The following is a 26,445-nucleotide window of genomic DNA, read 5'->3' on the forward strand; positions in this document are numbered from 1 at the left end:
TTGCCCCTAGTTGTAACTAATGAACAGTTAAACACTCAAATCATTACCAGACCACAGCTAAATGTTAAACAAGAGAACCCTACCCAACAAGTGGAAAGTGACACTAGTGTTAATCTGTGTGAAGTAATGCTGAAACAAAATGACATCACTGAGTTGTTAGTTAAGCAGCAAAGACTCTCAAATTTACCGCAGAGAGATGTTCCCATCTTTAGTGGTGATCCTTTAGAGTTCAAACTCTTTCTTAGAGCCTTTGAACACACCATCAGTGATAAAACTGACAACGACAGTGACCGAATATACTATCTTGAGCAGTTTACTCGTGGTGAACCGAGAGACTTAGTCAGAAGTTGCCAACACATGAGCCCTCAGCAGGGATACAAAGAGGCAATGAAACTTTTGCAGTATCACTATGGCAATGAGATAAAGATAGCGACAGCTTACCTGAACAGAGCCGTTAATTGGCCTCAGGTAAAGGCAGATGATGCCAAAGCCCTTCACAGTTACTCCTTGTTTCTCACTGGTTGTAACAATGCTATGCAGGACATTAACCAACTTGAGGAGTTAGACAACCCCACCAATCTAAGAGTTATGGTTTCCAAGCTACCTCATAGGATGAGAGAAATGTGGAGAGTGTCTGCTTTTGATATTCAGGAAACATCTGGCAGGAGAGCTAGATTTTCAGATTTGGTTAGATTCCTGAACAGACAAGCTAAGATAGCATCAGATCCGTTATTTGGGGATATTAAAGATGCTAATGACAAAGGCAAGCAATACTTGAAAACGAACAAACCATTTAGACCAAAGGGCAGTGCATTTGCTACCAGCGTAGCCCTTGCCACAAAGGAAAGGTTGCCAGATAGCAATAAAGGCAACTTACGCCAAACTATTGAAGCATTTAAAAGACCTTGCACATATTGTGAGAAAGGCCACACACTAGCTGAATGTCAAAAAATCAGAAAACTGCCTCACAAAGAGAGAGTAGAGTTCCTTAAGGGAAAAGGACTATGTTTTTCATGCCTAAATCAGGGACATTTAAGTAAAGACTGTAAGAAACGAATCCAATGTGACTACTGTCCTAAAAGACATCCAAGCATGCTTCATTATGCTAAGGCAGAGGATGAAACAGTAGAACACAAAGCTAACAATGACATCGAAAATGCTGATACTGAAGTCCCCAGCCCTATCCCTATTACAGGCGGAACTTGTGGTGCTACCGGGGCCGGTAATAACAGTTGTGTCTTGGCTATTGTCCCAGTTCATGTTAAGCTAAAGAAAAACAACAAAACAGTCAAGACTTATGCGTTTTTGGACAATGGTAGCGAAGCAACATTTTGCTCTGAGAAACTAATGAGACAGCTTGGCACAGAAGGCAAGAAAACTCAGATTCTTCTCCGCACAATGGGTCAGAAAAAGTTAGAGCCAAGTTACTTAGTTTCAGGCTTAGAAGTTTGTGGTGTGAAAGAAAATGTCTATGTAGACTTACCTGATGCTTACACGCATAGAGACATTCCAGTGACGAAAGATAGCATTCCTGTGCAAAGAGATTTAGAAAAGTGGCCATACCTGCATGGAGTAGAGCTTCCTGAAATAGATGCAGAGGTTGGACTTTTGATAGGGTCAAATGCTCACAAGGCAATGGAGCCATGGGAAATTATCCATAGTGTAGACAATGGTCCTTATGCTGTCCGCACGATCCTTGGCTGGGTCATCAATGGACCACTGAAAGGAAAAGACTTTGAAAATGAGCAAAGTGCTTCTGTAAATCGCATCTCAATGTCAGAAGTAGAAACAATGTGTCTGCAGCAGTTTAATCATGACTTTCCAGAAAGGGCATGTGAAGAGCGGCATGAGATGTCGCGAGAGGATATTCAGTTCATGAACTCTGTCAAAGAGACTGTTAAAAAGGCTGATGGGCATCATAGCATAGGCCTACCACTTAGAAATAAGTCAGTCACACTACCTAACAATCGTACTCTAGTTTTGCAAAGAGCAGAAAACCTCAAAAGAAAGCTGCTTAAAAATAGAGACTTTCACAATGAGTACAATGCATTCATGTCTGACCTACTGAACAAAGGCTACGCAGTACCTGTTCCTCAAGAACAGCTTGATCGTAACGACGGGAGAGTATGGTACATACCCCATCACGGTGTGTACCACCCGCAGAAAAGAAAACTCCGTGTAGTTTTTGATTGTGCAGCATCTTATCAGGGCAAGTCACTGAACGCAGAACTTTTACAAGGTCCTGACTTAACTAACACACTAGTCGGAGTGTTGACTCGTTTTAGACATGACCACGTTGCCTTAATGTCAGACATAGAGGCTATGTATCACCAGGTTCAGGTACCACCAGAAGACACTGATCTGTTGCGCTTCCTCTGGTGGCCTGAAGGCGATTTGAGCAAACCATTGCAAGAGTTCAAGATGACTGTACATTTGTTCGGGGCAACATCCTCACCTAGTTGCGCGAACTATGCGTTAAAGAGAACAGCAGAGGATGCCGCAGTTGAAGTGGCACCTATGGCAGTTAGTGCAGTACTTGACAATTTCTATGTAGACGATTGTCTCTTGTCAGTGTCAAATGAAAGTGAGGCTTGCACCATGGTTAAAGAATTAACAGAGCTGTGTGCTAGTGGAGGTTTCCGTCTTACCAAGTGGAACAGTAATAGCAGAGCTGTTCTAGCCTCCATCCCTGAAACAGAAAGAGCATCAGAGATTAAAGCACTAGATCTGTGTCATGATACACTACCAGATGAACGAGTCTTAGGAGTTAACTGGTGCATTGAGACAGACTCTTTCAAAATCAAAATCAATGCAAAACCAATGATACAAACGAGAAGGGGCATTTTGTCATTCGTGAGTTCAATATATGACCCCTTAGGTTTTTTGTCCCCAGTTATTCTGCCAGCTAAAACGATCTTGCAGGAGCTGTGTGGGAAGAAATTCTCTTGGGACGAGGACATTCCTGTAGACTTGACTCGGAAGTCACTGGTGTGGCTTTCGGACTTTATGAAATTACAAGGATTCACAGTTGATAGGTGTTTCAAACCAGAAAGTTTTGGAGCTGTAACATCAGCACAACTGCATCACTTCGCGGACGCGAGTGAAAAAGGTTACGGTGTGGTTACTTACCTTAGAGTCACTAATGAGAAAGGTAAAGTCCACTGTTCGTTTGTAATAGGCAAGTCAAGAGTATCACCCTTGAAACAAACTACTATTCCCAGATTAGAGCTAACAGCGGCTGCTGTAGCAGTAAAAATGGACAAACTAATGACAAATGAGCTAAAAATGCCACTTGAAAAATCCATGTTCTGGACTGACAGTACCACAGTGTTGCGATACATCGCCAATGACAGTGCCAGATTTAAGACTTTTGTTGCGAATAGAGTATCGCTTATCAGAGACCATTCCAATCCTAGTCAGTGGAAGTATGTAAACACAGAGTTAAATCCTGCTGACAGTGCATCTAGGGGAATGAAGGCAGGCGAGTTCATTGCAAGTAAATGCTGGATTAAAGGACCAGACTTTCTATCTAAAGATGTTAAACATTGGCCTGTCTCTCCAATACACTCAATGGACATACATAATGATGCAGAAGTAAAGGTGATGAGTGTGAATGTTGTTAGCACACAAACAAATCCTCTTGTCAAGTTTATTTCATATTACTCAGATTGGCACAAGTTAAAAAGGGCTGTCGCCTGGATGTTGAGGTTTAAACAGTTGCTTCAGAAGCTGTGTCATGAGAGAAACACTTTGTCACAAGTCGACACAAACATGCAAAAGACTGTAACTAAAAATGAGTCTCATCTAACAGTTGAAGAGCTAGAGAATGCAGAAACAGAGATCATTAAGTTTAGTAAAAGTCAAACGTTTGGAGATGAGATTTTAACTTTACAAAAAGGAGGAAAGATCAAAAGAACCAGCCATATTGTAAAGCTAGATCCTGTGCTGGACAATGGGGTCTTAAGAGTAGGTGGCAGGTTACATAAGTCAGCTTTACCATTCAATGTGAAACATCCAGTCATACTTCATCAAAACCACCATGTGTCTATTCTGATTCTCAGACACATTCACAAGCAAACAGGACATAGTGGAAGAAACTTTATGTTGTCAAAACTAAGGGAGAAATACTGGATTCCCAAAGCAGATTCAGCTCTGAGGAAAATACTGTCAAAATGTGTTCAATGCAGAATGTTGTCAGGCAAACCTGGTGAACAGAGAATGGCAAGTTTACCACAGGATCGCTTGGTTCCGGACAACCCCCCTTTCACTAATGTTGGAATAGACTATTTTGGACCTTTCGAGATTAAATGTGGTCGTGGTTATGTCAAACGCTATGGTGTTTTGTTTACATGTCTTACCACAAGAGCTATACACATAGAGGTTGCTCATTCACTTGAAACAGACACTTGCATTAACGCTTTTAGAAGGTTTGTAGCTAGGAGGGGCCAAGTTTCTGTTATGAGGTCAGATAATGGTACGAATCTAGTGGGGGCGGAGAAAGAAATGCGTGAAGCAATCAAAAATTGGAATCAGTCTAAAATCTCAGACTCACTTCTTCAAAAAGGTGTCACATGGATATTCAATCCACCTGCAGGATCTCACTTCGGTGGGATTTGGGAAAGACAGATACGTTCTGTTAGAAAGATTCTGACACAGTTACTCAGACAACAGACTCTTGATGATGAGCGTCTCCACACTTTGTTTTGTGAAGTGGAGTCTATTGTCAATGATCGTCCTATTACCAGAGTGTCTAATGATGTAGGTGATATAGAGGCACTAACGCCTAATCATTTGCTTCTTATGAAAAGACAACCAATGTTGCCACCTGGACTGTTTCAAAAAGAGGACTTGTACTCAAAAAGGAGATGGCGACAGGTCCAGTACTTGTCAGATATTTTTTGGAAACGTTGGTCCAAAGAGTATCTACCACTTTTACAAGAGAGACAAAAATGGTTAAATGTGAAAAGAAATCTGAAACCAGGAGATGTTGTTCTTATAGTAGACGACAGTGCTCCCAGAGGTTCATGGTTAATGGCAAAAGTTGAAAAAACCATCTGTGATGCTAAAGGTCTTGTAAGAAGGGTCTTAGTTAAGACTAAAAGTAGTGTTTTGGAAAGACCAGTAGACAAATTGTGTCTTTTGCTTGAAATGGATGAGTAATGTATTTTTGTTTGAAGCCATAAAAATGTGTAATAAGAGATGCATGTTTTGGTTTATAAAATGACTTTAAATGTCGCTTTTTGTTAAGAGTGTAATTGTTATGCTCCAGCAGTAACAATTAGGGGCCGGAATGTAAGCGCCATTTTTTGAGGCATATTATAAGTTAATGATTATTTGGATAAAAGTATATTTCATTTGAATATTTGTTTAATTCATAGAGTATTAATGAGGTTAAAAGTAATGAAGTAATTCATAGTCATTACATTACATTGATGTTACCATGTGTGAACGCTAGAGGGTACAATATCATTGTATGCACTTGAACTGTAGAAGAAGGGCCGGTGTTTTTTCTTTTCAATAAAGATGGACGGCGGAGCAACACGGTCGTTTTACCGTGTGCGACGACGTCTAGTTGTCCAACGCGTAAAACAGTCTACCGTCCATTCATTTTTAGAAGTGGTTATATTAAGAAGCATATGGAGCTACTAGAAATCAAAGAATAGCCATTACAATGTTGTTTAAAGACAAATATTTGTTATCCAGTCCGTTGATGTGGGGGATGAAGGGGTGGTGACACGTTATAAAGTTGATAAAAAAAAATAAAAATAAAAAAAAGTTGTTGGGCAGTGACGTCACGGAAATGTCCCAAACTCCACTTGATTCCAAGCCGGGCGCATCCAACCTGACCAGCGGGGGTGAGGACGCGCGTTGGGTAATGCACGTGACAGGTCAGCATCCTCTTTAGCACACTATAGAAGCAAAACTAGGAACTGAAGTTGGGTAAAAGTGGTCCACCGCTTTGTTTTTGGGGGTTTTTTTTTGTTTGTTTTTGTTTTTTTGTGGGGGGGATTTGTTTTCGTTTGTTTGTTTTTTTTTTGTTGTTGTTGTTTGTTTGTTTGCTTGTTTTTTCCCAAACGTGCCAGTTAGCTGGAGCGCGCACTGACAAGCACGAAACTGCAGCGCGCTCCCTACCAACTTTGCTACGAGTAAATCTTGCGAAGAACGAAGTTGTGGAGCTCAGTTCTTTGAAACGGGCCAAGTTAGCTGGGAACACCTGGACAAGGTCTCCGTTACCTGCAGACTAGCTGGTGCGGGAAGGTCTACGCTTCGCATCTACAGGTAGTAAAGTCAAGTGAAGAATTAGCTAGAATTAGTTAGCTGCCTTGGTGCACACAGTAATAGCGTTGGTTACACGAGTGTTATATGTAATTAATTACTTGAAAATATGCTTTAAACGTGTTCCCTTCGGAGGATTTCTAAATCCATCTGCATGTTTATTTAAACGATGAAGGGGTGGTGACACGTTATAAAAATTGAGAAAAGTTGTTGGGCAGTGACGTCACGGAAATGTCCCAAACTCCACTTAATTCCTGGACTGAGGACGCGCGTTAGGGTAACGCACGGACGGGTTAGGTCATCCAAACGCTGAAAAGTTGTGGAGCTCAGGTCTTTGGAACGGGCCAAGTTAGCTGGGAACACCTGGACAAGGTCTCCGTTACCGTCAGTTATCCTCAGACATACCTCAGACAGCTTCGCTGTCTCAAGGACCGCTTCGGGAAATCTTTCCTGCCACACGCAATAAGACTGCTTAATCTTCATCATCACTGTGTCAAAGATAACAACAGGAAAAACAGCTGTCACTATTAATCTTTGCAATGGACTAGACTATTGCGGGCTATTGTAGATATTTAAATTTGCTATACTGTATTTTATTTTGAAACCGGGAAGCACAGTACTGCTGCACCACCGAAATTTCCCAACGGGGATGAATAAAGAACTTCTTTTCTTCTATTCTATTCTATTATGCAGTTACTTAGTCCATAGCTTTGGAACAGATTAATACGGAGGCGTGAAAAGTCCATTAATTTTGTCTTGAATCTTGAGGCTTCCCTTAGAGATGAAAATGGACCCATCTGAGGCTACCAATTTTTGGTCATTGAGATTAACTTGAAAAGTGCCACAACTAACACCGCCCTACCCTTTGTTTAGCTGAAATGGTTCAGCAATTTGATCAGTGTGACTTTTTTTAAAATCTGTCTTATTTTATTATTTTCCTTACATTTTGTAGTTAACACCTGTTTCTTCTTCTCTCCTCTTGAACCATAGTGAAAAAGCGTTTTGAGCAACTCGATTCCTATGGCTGATCAACGGAAGAAAAAGTAAGAGTCCTGCTTCCATTCTAGTTATTTTCCTTGACTTCCAAGTGTGCCTGCATTTAAGCAAACACAAAAAAGAGGAAAAAATATTAAGACGTGTTTGTTTTTTGCTTCTTTTTTTGATATTTTTTTTTTGTAATAGATAACTTGAAGATTACAGACACACGGGTTCAGCAGATATTAAACTTGTGAGCAATATGAACATATTTGTTCTAAGCTCAGGATGGAAATTTGAGGAAAATGGAGCTTACTTTTTGGCACGATGCAATTTTTCTCTGCAGGTCTGCTAACCGCATGACTGTCCACTGCCTGAAATGTTGGAAGCCACAGGAATGCCTGCCTTCACACTTGGCAAGAGCCTGCATGAAAGACAGCACACCGCATGAGAGAGCTGGTGAGATTAAGAAGGCCAAAGAGTCATCAAAAGAGTGGCTAAAGTCCAACAGGACGTGGGACTACCAGGACCTCCAGCAGATCCTGCCCCACGACACATGCCGAGACAAGCTTGTCGCTGTTCTCCTAGAGCGGGGTTTCTTCATTAGAAACCAACCCGCAGACATTTCAAGAACACCTGGGCCCGCTGCCTCGGGCACAAGCGCTGCACCTTCCCCGCAAAGGTGAGGACAGCAAATCACACACGCGCGTTATGTTTCAGTAATACCATGGTCAGGGTTGGCCTAGGACAAAAAAAATCAGCCCGGGCATTTTGAGCTGAGACCGGCCCATCGGGTACTGATGGAAAAGGCAACCACGATTGTGAATGAAAACTAACTTTCTTATGAGACAGCTTATGCTTTGCCTCGTTGATCCTCCCTGGCCCATGGTTCTGTACAGTACTTAGTGGAAACCTGGAGATATGTAGATGATTAAAAATATCACTTTAGGAATGCTGCTTAAAGTGAAACTAATAATAAGAATAAAAGTGACATTAAGAAACCTCAATTAGCCCCTTAGTGGGGAAATGGGAGGAAATGGCTTTGTTGCAACAGCCCCGGTGCAATAGCAGAAGCACACAGGTGATACATATATATATATATATATATATATATATATATAAACACTCTTACAAAATTAATAAGTGATCCCAAGTACAGTATAAGGCTCACATGTAGCCTAATCAATGATTTAGGCTAGGATAACGTTAGAGGCTCCTGTATGACTAACAATCACTTTTCTATTATATTTCTATTATAATTTTTTTCATTTGTTTGTTTTTTCCCCATCTTTTCTTAATCTGTAATTGCTGATTGGACAGTTCCTCCCAGAACCAGGAGCTGATGGAGGCAGCAAGGCAACACATGGCGGAAGTTATGATCAAGGCAAATGAAGGGAGCTACCTGGAAGACGGTGAAAAAACGAACTTCCGATACTGGTGTGAGGCAATCCTGGTACTGAGACATTGCCTGCGACCACAGGCCGTGGAAGGCATATTGGTGAGTACCTCTGCATTTGGAACCTTGAAAAAAGTCTGCAGCCTGCCGAATAGCTTGAAGCCTTGTATTGTGGCGGTGTGCAATAAAGCAATACTGATGTCCATGCTTTTCAGGTGTCCCACTGGGTGAACAGGGTCAGAGACGGAGACCAGGTACTGATGGATATCGGCCAGGAACTGATGTTCAAAAAAGTACCCGTGCGGCTCACGCGTGAAGAGGAAGCTGTAAGTTCTTTGCGTGCCCACTTGTTTCATCTTGATTTGTTTAGTCTTTTTGCTTTTTGATTGCTGGTGCTCGGTTTTCCCTGATCATAATTCTCATTTTGCACTAGTATATGGAAACCTACTACAGGTGCTTGAGGCCGGGCTATGTGACAGAGTCTGCGTGCGAGCACTTATTTGTTTCCACCACTGGCAAGCCCATCGTCAGTGTCAGTGGGGACATCCACCGGTTCAAAAAAATGTGTGTATTGAGGCCATCCCATACTGCATGCATTTAATCAAACTAAATCTTCCCACTGCCAAAACCTCATGTCGTACTTAATTCCTGCAGGTGCCAAGGGAAAGTCGGGCAGCAGAAGGCCCAGGTGGTTCCAGCCTCCCTCACAGATGTGCCGGAGGAGACGTCCAGTGCTGAGAGGTTGTTGGATTCCACCTTGGCTGTGTACGGTTTTTAACTCGACAAAACCACGCTAAGATTCATTTTGAGGTTGTACAAACCCACTTTACGGCTGTATTTTAAATGATTTTTTTTTGTTTTTTCATCCTTTGCTTCACAGCCTGCCCACAGCACAATCCTCAGCTACAACCCAGCGGTACATGGACTTCTCTTCTTTTATCAGAAGTTTCCCCGTTTCACCTGATTCCCAGCCACCAAAAAAAAAACAGTGGGTCGAGGCAGGGTTTCCCCGACAGCGGGCTTTCCTGGATAGATGGAGAAACATCCAATATCGGCAACGGACAGAGCGCCTGCTAGGTTAGTTCTACAATTCTACAACACACACACACACACACACACACACACACACACATATATATATATATATGTATATATATATATATATATATATATGTATATCTACGTGTGTCTGTGTATATGGTAGCGTTAAAATTACCAACCAGGTTCGTAACCTGGGAGTGTTGATAGACTCAGATCTGACTTTCAGCAGCCATATCAAAGCTGTCACTAAGACAGCTTTTTACCAGCTCAGAAACATCAACAGAATTAAAAGTTTAGTCTCCCAGAAAGACCAGGAGAAACTCATCCATGCATTCATCTCCAGTAGACTGGATTACTGTAATGGTCTTTTAACAGGACTTCCTAAAAAGAGCATTAAACATCTACAGCTCATCCAGAACGCTGCTGCTAGAGTTTTAACCAGGACTAAGAGATCTGAACACATCACACCAGTTTTGAAATCTTTACACTGGCTTCCAGTCAGTCACAGAATAGATTTTTCAAACCCTTCTGCTAGTTTACAAATCCCAGAATGGTTTAGGCCCAGAATACATCTGTGATATGTTCAGAGAATACAAACCTAGCAGAGCTCTCAGATCCAAAGACTCTGGTCAACTGGTCCAGACCAGAGTCCAGACTGAACATGGAGAAGCAGCATTTAGCTGTTATGCTGCAAACAAATGGAACAAACTGCCAGTGGAGATTAAACTTTCCCCAAATGTAGACATTTTTAAATCCAGGTTAAAAACATATTTTTTCTCGTGCGCCTATGCATGAAATCTGCACGGTAACTTTTTTAACTTATCTTGTTTATCTTGCTTTTAATCATTTTAATGTAATTTATTATTTTATTGTGATTATTTGTTGATGCCTTTTACTATTTCTAAATATCTGTAATGTCTTTGTTTTATGTAAAGCACTTTGAATTGTCCTGTACATGAAATGTGCTATACAAATAAACTGCCTTGCCTTGTGTTTGCATAGAGATGTAGAGGTTATTTATTTGTTTATCTCTTTTTCCTTTCAGGCCGGTTTGTTGCTCGCAAACCCTCTGCAGGAAAGGTTCAGAGGGTAATTGACAGCAACGGCTGGACAACAAATTGCCCCAAGCCAAAAGAGATCCTGCGGCTGTGGAAGCCAGGCGCACGCACGCAGATCCAGGAGGACAAGCATGTCCTAAATGGTGTGTCCACCCAGACGTGGCGGGGTCTTGCCATTAAAGACTTCGGGGGAGAGAAGGGGAAAGGTAGATAACCTTTCTTATTTATTGATTTATTCATTCATTCGTTTGTTTGTTCCTTCGTTCGTTCGTTCGTTCCCTGCCTAATTCCCCACCTGTGAAGTTGTAAGCATCAGCTGGTAGGTGAGAGACTCAACACTAATGCACCTCACAGTGAGAAGTTCAGAGCAGCCTTTACCAGCCAACCACACTGGAGTGCAGAGGGTCACTCCTGCAGACCAACATCATGTTGAGGTGCATTACCACAGCAGCTGCCAGCCTGATCTGACCGCACTCTTTGTCTTCTTTTGATTACAGGGGTAGTTACCACCTGCAGATTCTCCAGAGGGGACATTGTGTGTGACTACCATGGAGAGCTGGTGACTGCAGCAGTGGGGAGGAAGAGGTTGGAGGAAACCCAGCCGGGCCAAGCAGGGTACATGTTTTTTTTTGGCGGCAAGTGCATCGATGCGCAATCTGAACGCTGCTCGTGTCACAGTGACAAGGACACTTTTGGGAGGAGAATTAACCACTCGTCGAAGAAAGCTAACCTGAAGCCGGCTCATGTTGTCCTTAAGGTGGACGGCCGCGACAGGGATGTAATTCTCCTGAAAGCCCTGAAGGACATCTGTGTTGACACAGAACTAACTTTTGACTATGGCGTGAGGAGAAAATCCTTCAGAGGAGAGGGACTGGACTTAACGTGGTTGGACGAGTGAAATGTTTATTTATATATTTTATTTATTTTTTGTTTGCCAAAGTGTTCAGTGATGTTCATTTAGTTAAGCGTTCACCTAATAAAACATATTCTGTTCAAGTGTGAATGAAGTTCTTTCTTTTTTTTTCCAACTTATGGGATCCATAGCTCTCAAAACAGTCAAATTAATTATTACAGTTTAGAAGCAGAGGGGAAAAACTAAACAAACCAGCCAAGGATTTGGGACAGGAGGTCAAAGCTCACACTGAACCAGGAGTTTCACCTAAGATCGCAATTCCAGGGGACACCTACCTGCACGTGTATGCTTCAAACCGCCAGCACTCCTGAACAAGATAACCTGGCCTTCAACATGAAATATTCTTATATCGATGCAAAGTTCTCAGGCATCCCTGGAGAGAGGAAAAGAACAAGGCAAGGCAAATTTAGTTGTATAGCACGCTTTGTGTACAAGACAATTCAAAGTGCTTTACATAAAACATTTAAGCAGGGTGCAGAAAGCAATACAAGTGCATTAAAAGAAAATGAAGATTAAAAAGATTAAAAGAAATTCAATTAATGAAATAAAAACAGAATAAATTACATTAAAATGATTAAAAGCTAATTCACTGTAAAAGTTACCGTGCAGATTTCATTCCGGTCAAGTTAAACATGAATTTATTGAATACATTTTTTATTATTATTATTGTTTTTTTTTAAACTAACACAGTTGACTTTGGTGTTTTCAGAGCTGACCAATGTGTGATGTTAGATAACAGTGGATCATGAGGAAGGGTAGTGATCTGAACCAGCAGGGACCCCCTCAAAAAGATATCTGTGACAGGAAATGCGATCACTGGGTGCAGTCCACATTTTTTTTATTTGACTGCTACATAGGCTGTTTTTTTTTTTCTTTTCTTTGTTTTGTTTTATTTTGTGTTGTATTATTTTTTACATGTGATTTCGTAACAAGATAGCAGAGTTGTCCCAATCCCAAGGAAAGAAAGAAAATATCATTTCAAATCACAGGCACAAAGAAACTGTTTATTATACTGAATTATTCACTGCTAATTCAAAGTTAAATGTGTGACTTGTGAGCTGAAGACAGTCACTAATGGGTGGGCTGGGCATATTGAAATGAATGTTTCTGCATATAAATTGTGCCTAAAGTACAAACCATATTAGTGAATATTCTACAAAATAATTGATGTGACTCAAAATGCATCCTATTTTATTTTATTTGAAGTTTAATAGTAAACAGACAGAAAAAGAGACAGAGAGAAAGGCCTCTGCAGGTCCGCAGGCGCCATCTGCTGGTCGAGAAAAATCCCTGCAGCATCAACATGCCCAGTTTTGTTTTCTTCTTTTTCTTTCTTCTTTTAATTTATTTATTCTCCCTTTTTTCCCCTTTTTCCCATGTTAATGCATCAAATTCAAAACAAAACATTTCATAATTACAATAATTTAAATACAACAATTGTAATACATTCCATAAAAAAAAAAAAAAAAAGAGAGAATTGGAGTAGGAAGAAGAATTAATCTTATTAACTCCTACCCCATCCTCATTTCTAAACGAACAAACAGGACAGCCTCATCAACAGTAGATTCTTAAAACACAAATACATCCAGCAGATGCCTCTATTTTTTCTTAACCATTCAGACAATTCTTTTCATACATTTTAATTATGTACTCTTTATATTTATATTTAAATTGGAGAATATTTGAACAACATTTAAGATCTTTTTTAAGTGAGTTCCATTGTTTTACACCAACCACTGAAACACTCATTTGTTTGGGTGTAGTTCTTGCAAAAGGATGTCGAAAGTCACAATATCGTCTACTTGATTCATCATTTAGGATAAAAAACGTTTGTAGTCCAGGTGGCAACAAGAAATGTCTAGCTCTGTATATTACTAATAATGTTTTCATCACAACCAAGTCTTGCAATTTTAACAGTCCTGACTTCAGAAACAATCCTGTTGTCGACTCTTGTTTGCCTTTTTAATGACTTTATTGCAAATTGCTGTAACTGACAGAGTCTGTTAATTATTCCATATAAAACAACATTAATCAGTGAGTAAAATATATAAATGAAAAAAAAAACAAAACACTGATTACATTTATATAGTTTGCATATCAGGGTTAATCTGATGATTGATTAGGAATGTTCCTGAGACTTCTGACTTACGAATACACTTGAACGCATCAATCACATGCCAAGACATGTCTAGATTTTCCGGACGGAAGAGGTCACCACGTTCACAGAACAAGAAGGAGCGGGACACCAGAAAACTGAGTAAGCTTGCTTCAATTTAGCCATTTCACTTACAGAAAGCTGCTGCACCAGCTTTCTTCGACAATCAGGCTGGCTGCTTTCATCTTGAAGGCTGCACCATATATGCATTTTCTTTTTAATTTGCCATGATGAGGGTGTGTGCAGAGGGTTAGTGCTACTGAATGCTAATACACCAGGAGTTGTGTTAGTAAAAGTGGAAAATAAATAAAATAACAACAAACTTTCAATGCAGTGATGGAAAAGGACAATTCCTACCTAAAATGACAACAGAAAATGACAAAAGTGAATAAATTCTAGATACTTATGTCTATAATGTGTGTGTCTGCAACGGTCAGGGTATGCTGGAGCCAACCATTCACGCATGCAGTCGTAGGGAGAGTTTACAGTGACCAATCAAGCCAACATCCCACCTTCTTGCTGTCAGGCTGCGGTGCTAACCACCACCTGAGAAAATATAATTCAAGAAAATTGTACGATTTTAAGGTCACAAAAGGAAAGGAATTCAAATAGGAGATCAATTAAGGATGTGTCTATGTTTCTCTGCAGGCAGCAAGCGTTCACAGAGAGGGAGGAGGATGTCTGATGCAGACCAAAATCAACCACCAGAAGAAGATGCTGAAGTCTTTCTGTTGCATGTCAACGACAGGAATCTTTTTGAATTTCTACAGCGGTTACATGTGATCATGGTGGCCGGTCAGCGCTACCGGAGGGAGAATCGGCAGTCAGTCGGGGATGGCGCCACAACAGTGAGTTTGCATGGTAGTAGAACTTTAATAATATCCTTTTCTCTGCTGAAATGACAACAACTTACTCTCTCCTTTTGCAGGGACACCAGATCAGTGGAAACCAGGAAGAAAAAAACACATAAATACATACATACTCTCACGCACGCACGCACGCACGCACGCAACCGCACACACATGCACACACACACAAAAACAAATAAAGATTATGCTGCTGAATGTTCTGGTCCTGACTCATTTTTAAAGATGAAATTCCACACGCAAAGTTATAACGCTAAATATTTCCCTAGTGGCTGACAGCCACGTCTTTCTTACTTAGTTTAATTTGATTTAATGTCCTTTGTGTTACTGTGTGGTTTTTTGTTTAATTTTATTGTTAAGCAGCTGGAATCTCACCCATTTACATTCTGTAAATATCATATTAATGCTACGCCAATACGCCCTTGCTCCAAAATATGACAAACAGTTATTATCCACACTTCCAAAACCAAGGAGATGGTGGTGGACTTCAGAAGTAACAGATCAGAACTGAGGCCCGTCTGCATAGAGGGTGTGGAGGTGGAGGCGGTCAGTTCATATAAGTACCTGGGACTGCAGCTGGATGACAGACTGGACTGGTCAGAGACCATCAACGCCATCCACAAGAAAGGACAGAGCCGTCTGTACTTTCTAAGGAGGCTGAGGTCCTTTAACATCTGCAAGAAACTGCTGCTGATGTTCTACCAGACTGTGGTGGCCAGTGTCCTTTTCTATGCTGTGGTGTGTTGCGGAGGCAGCATAAAGAAAAGGGACGCAGCACGGCTGGACAGAGTGATCCGAAGGGCAGGATCTGTGGTGGGCACAGAGCTGGACTCTTTGGTCTCAGGGGCAGAAAAGAGGACCTTGGACAAGATCCTGACCATCCTGGACTCCCCCTCTCACCCTCTGCACAGAACTCTGAGCAGGCAGAGGAGTGTGTTCAGCCCCAGACTACTGTCCCTGACCTGCTCCATGGAACCAGCCTTCTCCAGTCATGGAACCAGGGATCTCCAGCCATGGAACCAGCCTTCTCCAGTCATGGAACCAGGGATCTCCAGCCATGGGACCAGCCTTCTCCAGACATGGAACCAGGGATCTCCAGCCATGGAACCAGCCGTCTCCAGTCATGGAACCAGGGATCTCCAGCCATGGAACCAGCCGTCTCCAGTCATGGAACCAGGGATCTCCAGCCATGGAACCGCTCCTGTCTAGCCATGGAACCAGCCTTCTCCAGTCATGGAACCAGGCATCTCCAGTCATGGAACCAAGGATCTTCAGCCATGGAACCGCTTTAGTCCAGCCATGGAACCAGCCTTCTCCAGTCATGGAACCAGGGATCTCCAGCCATGGAACCAGCCTTCTCCAGTCATGGAACCAGGGATCTTTAGCCATGGAACCAGCCTTCTCCAGTCATGGAACCAGGGATCTCCAGCCATGGAACCAGCCTTCTCCAGTCATGGAACCAGGGATCTCCAGCCATGGAACCAGCCTTCTCCAGTCATGGAACCAGGGATCTCCAGCCATGGAACCAGCCTTCTCCAGTAATGGAACCAGGGATCTACAGCCATGGAACCAGCCTTCTCCAGTCATGGAACCAGGGATCTCCAGCCATGGAACCAGCCTTCTCCAGTCACGGAACCAGGGATCTTTAGCCATGGAACCAGCCTTCTCCAGTCACGGAACCAGGGATCTCCAGCCATGGAACCAGCCTTCTCCAGTCATGGAACCAGGCATCTCCAGTCATGGAACCAGGAATCTTCAGCTATGGAACCGCTTTAGTCCAGCCATGGAACCAGCCTTCTCCAGTCATGGAACCATGGAACCAGGGTATCATTGGTGGCAGTCATCCACTTAACCTAACCCTAACCAAGGGGTCCGTGCCTAATCCTAACCTCGCTGGACCATCTTTGTTGTTCTCATACAGGTTACAGCCTGACCAATGCCTGTTGCTCTAACCCTAACCTCACAGGAGCCCTTTTGCTGCTCTTCACCCAGCTTGTCACCTGAGCACGGCTTCCTGCCCTAAGCCTAACCTCCTCGGGCCCCTTTATTTCTACCCCAGGATGACATCCTCATCTAGTCGGGTATAAATAAATAAAACATTAAATCAATGATTAGAGTATATCCTCATAACCGGATTACGCCTGCAGGCCTGAAGAGCAGCCAGGTGAGATACGGTGATCCGCTGCACATGTGCATCCTCATAACCGGATCTCACCTGCAGGCCTGAAGAGCAGCCAGGTGAGATCCGGTGACCCGCTGCACATGTGCATCCTCATAACCATGGAACCAGCCATTTACAGCCATTGAAACCGGGCGTTTCCACCCATGGAACCAGCCTTCTCCAGTCATGGAACCAAGGATCTCCAGCCATGGAACCAGGAATCTTCAGCTATGGAACCGCTTTAGTCCAGCCATGGAACCAGCCTTCTCCAGTCATGGAACCATGGAACCAGGGTATCATTGGTGGCAGTCATCCACTTAACCTAACCCTAACCAAGGGGTCCGTGCCTAATCCTAACCTCGCTGGACCATCTTTGTTGTTCTCATACAGGTTACAGCCTGACCAATGCCTGTTGCTCTAACCCTAACCTCACAGGAGCCCTTTTGCTGCTCTTCACCCAGCTTGTCACCTGAGCACGGCTTCCTGCCCTAAGCCTAACCTCCTCGGGCCCCTTTATTTCTACCCCAGGATGACATCCTCATCTAGTCGGGTATAAATAAATAAAACATTAAATCAATGATTAGAGTATATCCTCATAACCGGATTACGCCTGCAGGGCTGAAAAGCAGCCAGGTGAGATACGGTGATCCGCTGCACATGTGCATCCTCATAACCGGATCTCACCTGCAGGCCTGAAGAGCAGCCAGGTGAGATCCGGTGACCCGCTGCACATGTGCATCCTCATAACCGGATCTCACCTGCAGGGCTGACGGGCCGCCAGGGCTGGTCAGGTCAAGCGCCACCATGACACGTCTACATGTGGCGACCGCGCTGAACGCATCGGTCCTTCTCCCGTGTCTCTACCACCTCCCGTTCCCCAGATACAAGCGGGGTCCCCCCCAAAATCGGGGGTGTATCTCCAGAACCGGACCTCCCACACCAAGTCTGAGTGCACACACGGAAAGCCCATGCCCACAAACGGGGGGTATCATTCAGGTTCCAACTCTCCAAGTCCTTCCGGTCCGTAGATGTGGGCCTCCAAAGAACAGCACAAGGGGGGTATCATTGGTGGCAGTCATCCACTTAACCTAACCAAGGGGTCCGTGCCTAATCCTAACCTCGCTGGACCATCTTTGTTGTTCTCATACAGGTTACAGCCTGACCAATGCCTGTTGCTCTAACCCTAACCTCACAGGAGCCCTTTTGCTGCTCTTCACCCAGCTTGTCACCTGAGCACGGCTTCCTGCCCTAAGCCTAACCTCCTCGGGCCCCTTTATTTCTACCCCAGGATGACATCCTCATCTAGTCGGGTATAAATAAATAAAACATTAAATCAATGATTAGAGTATATCCTCATAACCGGATTACGCCTGCAGGGCTGAAAAGCAGCCAGGTGAGATACGGTGATCCGCTGCACATGTGCATCCTCATAACCGGATCTCACCTGCAGGCCTGAAGAGCAGCCAGGTGAGATCCGGTGACCCGCTGCACATGTGCATCCTCATAACCGGATCTCACCTGCAGGGCTGACGGGCCGCCAGGGCTGGTCAGGTCAAGCGCCACCATGACACGTCTACATGTGGCGACCGCGCTGAACGCATCGGTCCTTCTCCCGTGTCTCTACCACCTCCCGTTCCCCAGATACAAGCGGGGTCCCCCCCAAAATCGGGGGTGTATCTCCAGAACCGGACCTCCCACACCAAGTCTGAGTGCACACACGGAAAGCCCATGCCCACAAACGGGGGGTATCATTCAGGTTCCAACTCTCCAAGTCCTTCCGGTCCGTAGATGTGGGCCTCCAAAGAACAGCACAAGGGGGGTATCATTGGTGGCAGTCATCCACTTAACCTAACCCCTAACCCTAACCCCTAACCCTAACCCCTTTTCCTCCTTATCCCTTGCCCTGACATTTTTACCTAAACCTAACCTTTTGGACCCCTAGTCAATCCCCATCCTGACCCCATCTTCTCCTCCGTCTTCCCTTGTCCTGATACTTGCATGTTGTCCTAAATAAAAACAGGATTTTTTTACATATATAAATAAATTAACATTAATTATTGAATTCATCCATTGTAAAATAATTGGCATTCAAATCATCACAACCACTGGGTTAAAATAATTTTTGCTAAACAAATTCGCATTAAAATCAATTTTAAGAACAGGAAAACACTGAAAAAAACGGCCATACAGGGATTTCGAAGATCGGGAAGAAGAGGGAGGGGAGGCGGAGCAGAGTCTATAAAAGGGGCTGACTCAGGAGGGAGAGCTCATTCTAGCTCTGACACTTGAAGAGACAACATCTCCCATTTGTCAAAGCAGCCAGCCAGCCAGCCAACTTTTTTCTTTATTTGTGTGTGCCTCACAGGCCTGAGGAAGACCATTTCTGGTCGAAACGTTGCCTGAGGCACGTATAAATATTTGATTTCATTAAAACAATTTGATTTCTTTATTTTTCTAAAAAAAACAGCTTTATTTTGCTTTACTTTTACTTTTAATTTTATATTGATTTCTGTTTACTTTCAAAAACCACTCTCATACTTCATATACATTCATATAATAAATACAGTCACACTATACATAAATATTAAAATAAATATAACAAAGCTTACCTCATCTGAAGGATAAAAGCAGCATGGGGGATCAGTGGCAGACGGTGTATTATGGGAGGAGACGCCAGCGTCCTACCTACCGTAACCAAGGTGGGGATGGTGGTTTGCGCCAAGGGATGGACCGTGCACAGCCCAACCCCTTCAGGGGAAGGGCCCGAACTCTTCGCCCTAACCCTATAACCTGACCAGGGCCCCTTGCCCTAATCCTAACCTCCTCGGACCTCTTAATTTATACCCCATCTTGATTACTCAATTCATGGTATCCTCATCCACTTAGGCCTAAAGAAATAAATAAAAGATTAAACCAATGATTATAGTATATCAATTATTATATTTATATTTTCTTTGGATTGTTATTTTTGAAAAAATATCTTTCATTTTTTGTAAAATCTGTATTTGTGGATTGATGGTCACTTACCTGGAACGGGTGGCCTGCGGGGGGGAGGGGGGCCTCCGGAAACATGAGTGAGATGGCCAGTGCACAGAGCTCTGCAGCCTCCGGCCTTCGGCCTCCGGCTGCGGAGCCTTACACATTTCCTCTCTCCCTAACCCTCTATGTACACAAACAGCAAAATATATATATATGCATAAATATAAACACTTATGAAACTTCAATGAACAGTCTAGAGCTACTTAAACTACATGCAAGGGAAAACAAAAAAAATGGAAAACAGCAGCACTCAAATGAAACGACAGTGTTTCTGCTCCTTCAACTGCTGGCCACATTTACAACCACTCCAGGTCTAAGCCCTCGCCACCAAAGGAGTTCTTTTCCACCCCATAGTGGAACAGGCCCTCTTCGCCCACACACATTGTTTTGACAGCGATGAAGAGGATGACGTCCCGCTCCACCCCATCTATGTCCATGCTAACTTGTCTGGGCTTTACGTTAGCTTGAGCGGTGGACCCGTGGTTTATAAGACGGCCAAGAGTGTCTTTTTCCGGGTGGCAGTCACAACGAGGCAGGTGCGCGTCGATGCACATCTGCTTTTCGCCTCGTTTATAAAAGAACATGTAACCTCTGTGGTCGGGGTCCGTGGCCTTGTGGACCTCCTGCCCCTCTTTGCCTGAGATCAGTTTGCCGTGGTAGTCACAAATGACCTCCCCTGAATGGAACGTCCGCGTGACTGTCACCCCCATTCCTTTTCCTTCAGTTTGCGTTATGTGAAGCCCCCTCCAGTTCTGGGTTTTGACCAGATGACGGATGTGCTCAGAATTGGTGAGGTCCTCCATGGAGTGGGAGGGTCTCCATGCGGCCAGGATACTGCAAGTAGTAGGCGCGTTCTTCCAGGCCTGCTTCTTAATCCAGCTTGCCAAGCGTGGCTTTGTGGGCTGGCGCTTTGGGAAGTGGGCTGTGCAAATGAAATGAGAAATGCACAAACATGAGGGAATTGCACTGACTTTGCGGCAAACTTTGAATCTGATACATCCTCACACATTCAGTAAAATCAGACTCACAAACTGCATGCTGGATACGCAGCTCCCTTTGCTGAGCCGCCCAATGCTCGTAGAGCCTCCGATGGTGTCTCGGTGACAGCTGGTAGCACACAGCCTTGCTCGGAAGCTTCCCATCCAGAGTGACGGGATGTGACTGAAGAAGCTGGTCAAACGCTGCCTGAAGGGTCATTTGTGAACATGGTGGAGCGGTGGGAGACGACAGGGACTCCCCAAGACAGCCAGGGCTGGAAAAGAGATAAATGAGAAAGAAAAACTGGGGGTTAAGTCACATTTTTCACTAAAAACGCCTGCAGCGGCTGCCTTCTCCTCACCCCATGCCTCTCCCGTTGTTCTGTGACCGGCTCAGCTGGTATTTCCACACACACACACATATATATATATATACATATACACACACATTTATATCTATATATATGTGTGTGTGTGTGTGTACATATATATATGCAAGCATGTGTAAGTTCACATAAACATGAAACACAAAACATTATTTTGCGTGCTGAAAGAGCTTGCATACCTGGGTTCGCTTGTTAGCTTGTCCAGCAGGGCTCTTGCCGCGATCACATCCTCCAGGTTGCCTCTTTCGCTGGAGGTGTCTGGGGTCTGATCCGCAGCCTGGGACTTTTCTTGGACTGGGACTCTCTGGATGGCAGCCCGGTAGGCTTTGTGAGCAACCTGGCTGGACACCTTCTCCTGTTTGTATCTAAAAATCAAATTGGAAACAAATTTGTGAGAATGACTCTTAGTTCTCACGTGAACAACTAGGCACTTCCCATGTGCAGTAACATTACTTTGCCTGTAGGCGCTCCAGGTCGTTGCTGGCACTATGGATGGGCATCCCTGCAGTGGAGAGGAAAAACCTGTCTTCTGCCTCCAGGTCGTCCAGCTTCCTCTTGCCAGTTGCGGTGCTGAAAAGGAGGGGCCGCACCAGGGTGAAATATGTCTGAAACCACTTGCGGGAGAGAGGGGGGGGGGGGTGTCAAAGTTCATTACAACACTGTTAAACGTTTCACCACCTAAAAACTGCTTGCATCATTCCGCTTACATCTTCCTCCTCTTGTGTCAGGGCGAACCTTGTGCTGACTTTTTTGGTTTTGACAGCAACCACTGCATACCCATCTCCTCCAGCCCTCTGCCTCTGAAACCAGTCCTCTATCTGGACTCGACACGTGAATGGAAAAGGATTGCCAGTGAGAGACAACGACTCGAGCTTCAGTGGGAAAAACAGAGCCTGGACAAAAACTCCACTGACCGTCATGTGCTCCACCGCAGTCGGTGGCTGCAGGTGCTTCAGTAGGAGGACCGCCTGCAGATAAGACGTGGCCAGCGAACATTCCCAGATCTCGGGCTTCCTGCTTTTTGATGATGCTTTCTTCAGCACTGCCACGAAATCCTGCTTGGCAGCTCTGAGCACAGCCTGGCAATCATAAACGGTTGGCTCGTCCTCCTCCATTGTGGCGGACCTGCAAAATAAAGCAAACAAAACGCTCTGTCTTTCAAAACTAATTCCACATCAGTTGCTTACAACATTGGTGTGGAATGGTGGCAGATGGCAGAACTTGCCTCCGTGGGCTTTTGCTGTTTCCGTCTCTCTTGTGAGACCGGATCAGGTGGTCCAGAGAAACCAAATAGCTCTGCGACTGCTGATACAGCACCCCGTCCTTGGATGCCAGGTCTGTGTGGGCAGTCTGATACCTGAGGAATCTGTAAGAAGAAGCGCTGATGCTCTCTATCACATGCCCAAAACCACCTTTAAAACCCACCGCTGAAGTTCCCAACACACATGTCAAAACACCGGGCGAGGGTGAATCGAACCTGTGCACAAGGATGAGGAATACACGCTACGCCCTACAGCCTGCTTCCAGGTAGCTGCCATTACGTCTTAGGCCTGAGTGGACCTTGGGGGTTTTTACAATAGGGTTGACTTTTGAGGAGGCAGGGGACAATTTGTGATAACCTTCTTGTTAACCAGCTAAGTCAGTTGAGAATGGCTTCTCCTTGGCAATGACGATCAGGACAATGACAGATCAAACAACTTCCACAGTTACTTTAATATGTCTTCTGTGCTCAGGTGCAAGAGCAGTGGTCTATCAACTGGAGTGCCGGCGAATTGATGCCAGGCGTCTCCAGGCTTTATGCCGCAGCCTCCTTGTGCAAGACAATGGACTAAATAAACTTTCTATGACTAGTAAAGCGCTATGACAGTATAGCTCATTAGAAATAGTGCAGGGGTACTCAACTATAATTTAAAGAGGTCCAATCAGGGAACAACTTTTGGAGCTAAGGCCCGCCACATCAAATGACATTTTATGACACACACATACACACATATATATGTATGTGTGTGTGAGTGTGTGAGTGTATATACCGCACCTCACATGCAATTGGTCTGCGTGTTTTTGAAGCACTACCGCGAACAATGTGAAAGTTAAGCCAAGTGAAATGAAGGCACCCATACCAAATTTTAAATCTTAACTCCAGGCCCATGTGGGACAGGTTCTGGGTCCTGCTTGTTAGTGACCTCTGTTGTGCTGTGTATCACGTTTCATTTTAAAAGGCAAGAAAGAACTACCTACTGCTGATCCAAGGAAAAAAATGACACTTACTTTCTGATGCTCTTTAAATAATTCACTTGTGTCTGCTTGGACAGACCGATTGCTTCAAGTTCACTTATGAAGTCCAGCGTCTTTACCCACACGCTGACGAAACCCAGCGATGGGTGACTCGAGTCCATGTGGTATAGGACTCTCGCAACGTTATCGACCTGAAAAACAAAGAGAGAGAGAGAGAGAGAGACAGACATTTACTTTACTTTAAATCTATGTATGCGGGCGGGTTCAAAACTGCACACTTACATCTTGTTGAAAGTACTTGTGCTTCTGCGTTTTTTCTAAGTGATCGGAAAACGCCTTCAGCAGTGGGTCGTCCCCAGAGTGCTTGTGGGACAAGCCTGTCTGTTTCATGAGCTGCCTGGCTGTCTTCGACCCCTCTTTTTCCCTGGGACACAATTGAGGAAAGTCATGCACATTTTGTAATTTGTGTAAATCCCAACTAACGGTTTAAGTGGCAAAACTAAATTTGTCACCTGAGAGGGGCTTCGCTGGTAGTGGGGTTGCAAGGACTTTCTGTAGGTGCCCTCCCCCCTCCGTCGTCCAGCGGTGGCTGGTTTCCTTCGCTGGTGGAGGGCAACATTTCTGGGTTTTGCGGGGGGGGCGGGATGCCTGTCACCACCATGTGTCGGGAGCGCAACTCCTCGATCAACCTGTGAGAGAAATGTGATGACTGGCAGTGGATGATGAGAAAAGCTGTGCACAGCTAATATCGTCATTACGTCCTTTCATTTTCTGACACGTGTACACACGCAACTGCGCACCAACTGTCATCATATGTAAATGCAGGCCATGTGTAATTGCTTCAAATCCTTCAGGTCTAAACAACAACAGTCCTAGGTTCAAAGAATAATTGTGCATTGATTTAGTGTACAAAATGCAAGATAATGCCACATGCCCTTCTCCCCGTGCCTGCGCACAAACGCCAACCTGCTCAGTGGCTCAGCATCTGCGATGATCTTCTGCAGCTTGCCATAAGAGAAGACGCGGCCAAACTTCAATATATCTGTTGCTTGCATCTTGGCTGTCTCCAGTGTGTCGGCGAGAGCCTGAGCGGGGGCTTCCTTCATGCACACCCTCCTCAAATGCACGGACAGTTGTCCCTGGGTCTTGTTGCACACGGGGCACAGCAAAAACAACCTTCTCTCACGTCTGGAACACAGCACACAATTAACGCTTGTCAAAGGTCACACTCTTTTAAGCATCTGAGCGGGGACCAATAAACTTTCCAATTTCAAAGACTGTGATGGCGCAGGCTTCATTGGTGCCCGTGTCAACGGCTAACTTCGAAAATGACATTTCCACTGACAAAAAAAGGGAGATAAATGGATAAAAAATTAACCATGCACCACCACCACAGCACGAGCTCACCGTGTCGAGAGTGCAATAACGCGTTTATTAATGCAAATATTTCGAACTTACAAAAAGAAAAAAAAAACAATTTGCCTTTTGGCACAGCAAACTTGCTATGAGCTAAACAGTCACATTTAAGCTTAACTTTGTAAGAACAATACTTAACTTACACAGGAGACGTCATCCTTCAAGGTGTTCGAGCTGATCTCCGTCTGCCCCGTGCTCCGCCATTCCCTTAATTACCCGAAACGCTGGTACATACCATTTCTGCCTGTAGGGGCGAACGTGAGAAACTGCCACAAAGTTACCACCACCAAAGAAAAATAATCTATCTATCTATCTATCTATCTATCTATCTATCTATGAAAATGCATTAATTTATATTTTAATTTAATTCACAGCGTCAGCAACAGCGCAGATTCGTGACCCGTCCTCCGCCTTGTCTAGTAATCTAAGAAAATAGACGCCTGGTCGGGCAATGTCCCTGTCATATTTTGAATTACATATGTATGTAATTATTTTTAATTTTGAATCATACATTTACTTCTTGGATTCATTATCATTTTAATGCCGTTACTTTGTCGCTGCCTGAGACCTGCTCAGCAAGTGGGGGAGTGGCCTGTGAAGCAATTTGATGAAGCACCACCATTTGCACTCAGGTCGGCCGCACTCGACATCTCAAACGTCACCGCAGCAGAATAGAGGTCGGTATGAAGCACTTTTTCTGCTGGAAAAGTTGTGTTTATGTGCTTATGGGTTAAAGTTAGCCAACTGCATTCAGTGCACGTGGGGAACAGCGAATATACTATATATACTATACTATATAACCGCATGCTACATCAACTCAGTTTAACTGGCTAACTGGCTAGAGGTGTCGTGGTGCGGTCAGCCCGTGTTTAATAAATTGGTTGTTAGCTTTTTAAAGAAGACCTTTGCTTGTTTGGTGCTTGGTAGAAAGTGTGTTCCGGAATAAAAATTGTGTTTTCTTTTCTTTTCTCTTCCACCAATGTGTGCCCCCCCCGGCAATTCACGCAATCTACAGTGAACATGAGAACCGCATACACACACACACGGAGAGAGTAAGTAGAATATTCTTGTTTTCACCTTGATTCCCATCCACATGCACTGAATAAAGAGGTTTCCACATATTCATAGTTAATAAGTTATGTCATAATTTAGTAATAAGGCCCGGAAAACCATCAGAATTTTATTCATAGAACAATTTTTCATGCACAAAGCAACACAAAGTGCTGAACCTACCAAATGATGCACGTTAAAAACAACACTTTAAAAGCCTTCACACATCAAAGAACAGAACAAGAAATTAAAGAAGCACACCTCATAATATCATTCCATTCAAAGTAATCAACCTGAACGTTTCAACCTCCCTTTTCCAGGCCCACTACCGTCCAGGAGCCGCCAGCCCCGCTCCCAGAGGCCTCCGGAGAGCAGCGTACAGAGCTGTGCCACTGCTGCTCGGCTCTGCTCATCACCGCCGCCCAATCTCCGGCCATCCAGCCGTGGCTGTGTCTGTGTGACTCAGCTCGGCTGGAGGTGCGCTTCCACGAGGCTGGAAGG

At 44.1% G+C, this 26,445-nt stretch overlaps 2 protein-coding genes across 4 annotated transcripts; one reads left to right on the plus strand and one right to left on the minus strand.

Annotated features, from left to right (window-relative positions):
* Positions 1-6,020: 6,020 nt before the first annotated feature.
* On the plus strand, positions 6,021-11,749 carry LOC121653764. Of its 3 annotated transcripts, none has more exons than XM_042007431.1 (10): positions 6,021-6,286; positions 7,265-7,319; positions 7,598-7,933; positions 8,572-8,749; positions 8,863-8,973; positions 9,081-9,211; positions 9,302-9,412; positions 9,528-9,724; positions 10,734-10,952; positions 11,244-11,749. In XM_042007431.1, the coding sequence occupies exons 2-10, from the start codon at positions 7,297-7,299 to the stop codon at positions 11,642-11,644; spliced, it is 1,707 nt and encodes a 568-aa protein (XP_041863365.1). In that variant the 5' UTR covers positions 6,021-6,286; positions 7,265-7,296; the 3' UTR covers positions 11,645-11,749. The 3 variants fall into 3 exon arrangements, with proteins under 3 accessions (XP_041863365.1, XP_041863367.1, XP_041863366.1); XM_042007433.1 differs by having other exon boundaries at positions 9,302-9,388; XM_042007432.1 differs by having other exon boundaries at positions 6,021-6,279; positions 7,267-7,319.
* An 8,427-nt stretch (positions 11,750-20,176) lies between these two features.
* Positions 20,177-25,051, minus strand: LOC121652997. The gene is made up of 12 exons (XM_042006177.1): positions 25,038-25,051; positions 24,445-24,666; positions 23,991-24,167; positions 23,761-23,902; positions 23,512-23,669; positions 22,469-22,609; positions 22,158-22,368; positions 21,951-22,061; positions 21,697-21,857; positions 21,423-21,608; positions 20,909-21,132; positions 20,177-20,802 (listed from the first exon to the last, which is right to left on the minus strand). The coding sequence occupies exons 1-12, from the start codon at positions 25,049-25,051 to the stop codon at positions 20,177-20,179; spliced, it is 2,373 nt and encodes a 790-aa protein (XP_041862111.1).
* Between the last annotated feature and the right edge of the window lie 1,394 nt (positions 25,052-26,445).

Source organism: Melanotaenia boesemani, chromosome 14 (assembly GCF_017639745.1).
Source record: "Melanotaenia boesemani isolate fMelBoe1 chromosome 14, fMelBoe1.pri, whole genome shotgun sequence".
Taxonomy (NCBI): domain Eukaryota; kingdom Metazoa; phylum Chordata; class Actinopteri; order Atheriniformes; family Melanotaeniidae; genus Melanotaenia; species Melanotaenia boesemani.

Coding starts and splice junctions, on each gene's coding strand:
- LOC121653764 (XM_042007431.1), top strand. CDS start 7,297: ATGGCTGATCAACGGAAGAAAAA. Junction 7,320..7,597: donor GCTGATCAACGGAAGAAAAA/GTAAGAGTCCTG, acceptor TTTTCTCTGCAG/GTCTGCTAACCGCATGACTG. Junction 9,413..9,527: donor TTGGATTCCACCTTGGCTGT/GTACGGTTTTTA, acceptor TTTGCTTCACAG/CCTGCCCACAGCACAATCCT.
- LOC121652997 (XM_042006177.1), bottom strand. Junction 23,670..23,760: donor ACAAGTACTTTCAACAAGAT/GTAAGTGTGCAG, acceptor TTTGTTTTTCAG/GTCGATAACGTTGCGAGAGT. Junction 22,369..22,468: donor AACAGCAAAAGCCCACGGAG/GCAAGTTCTGCC, acceptor TTTATTTTGCAG/GTCCGCCACAATGGAGGAGG.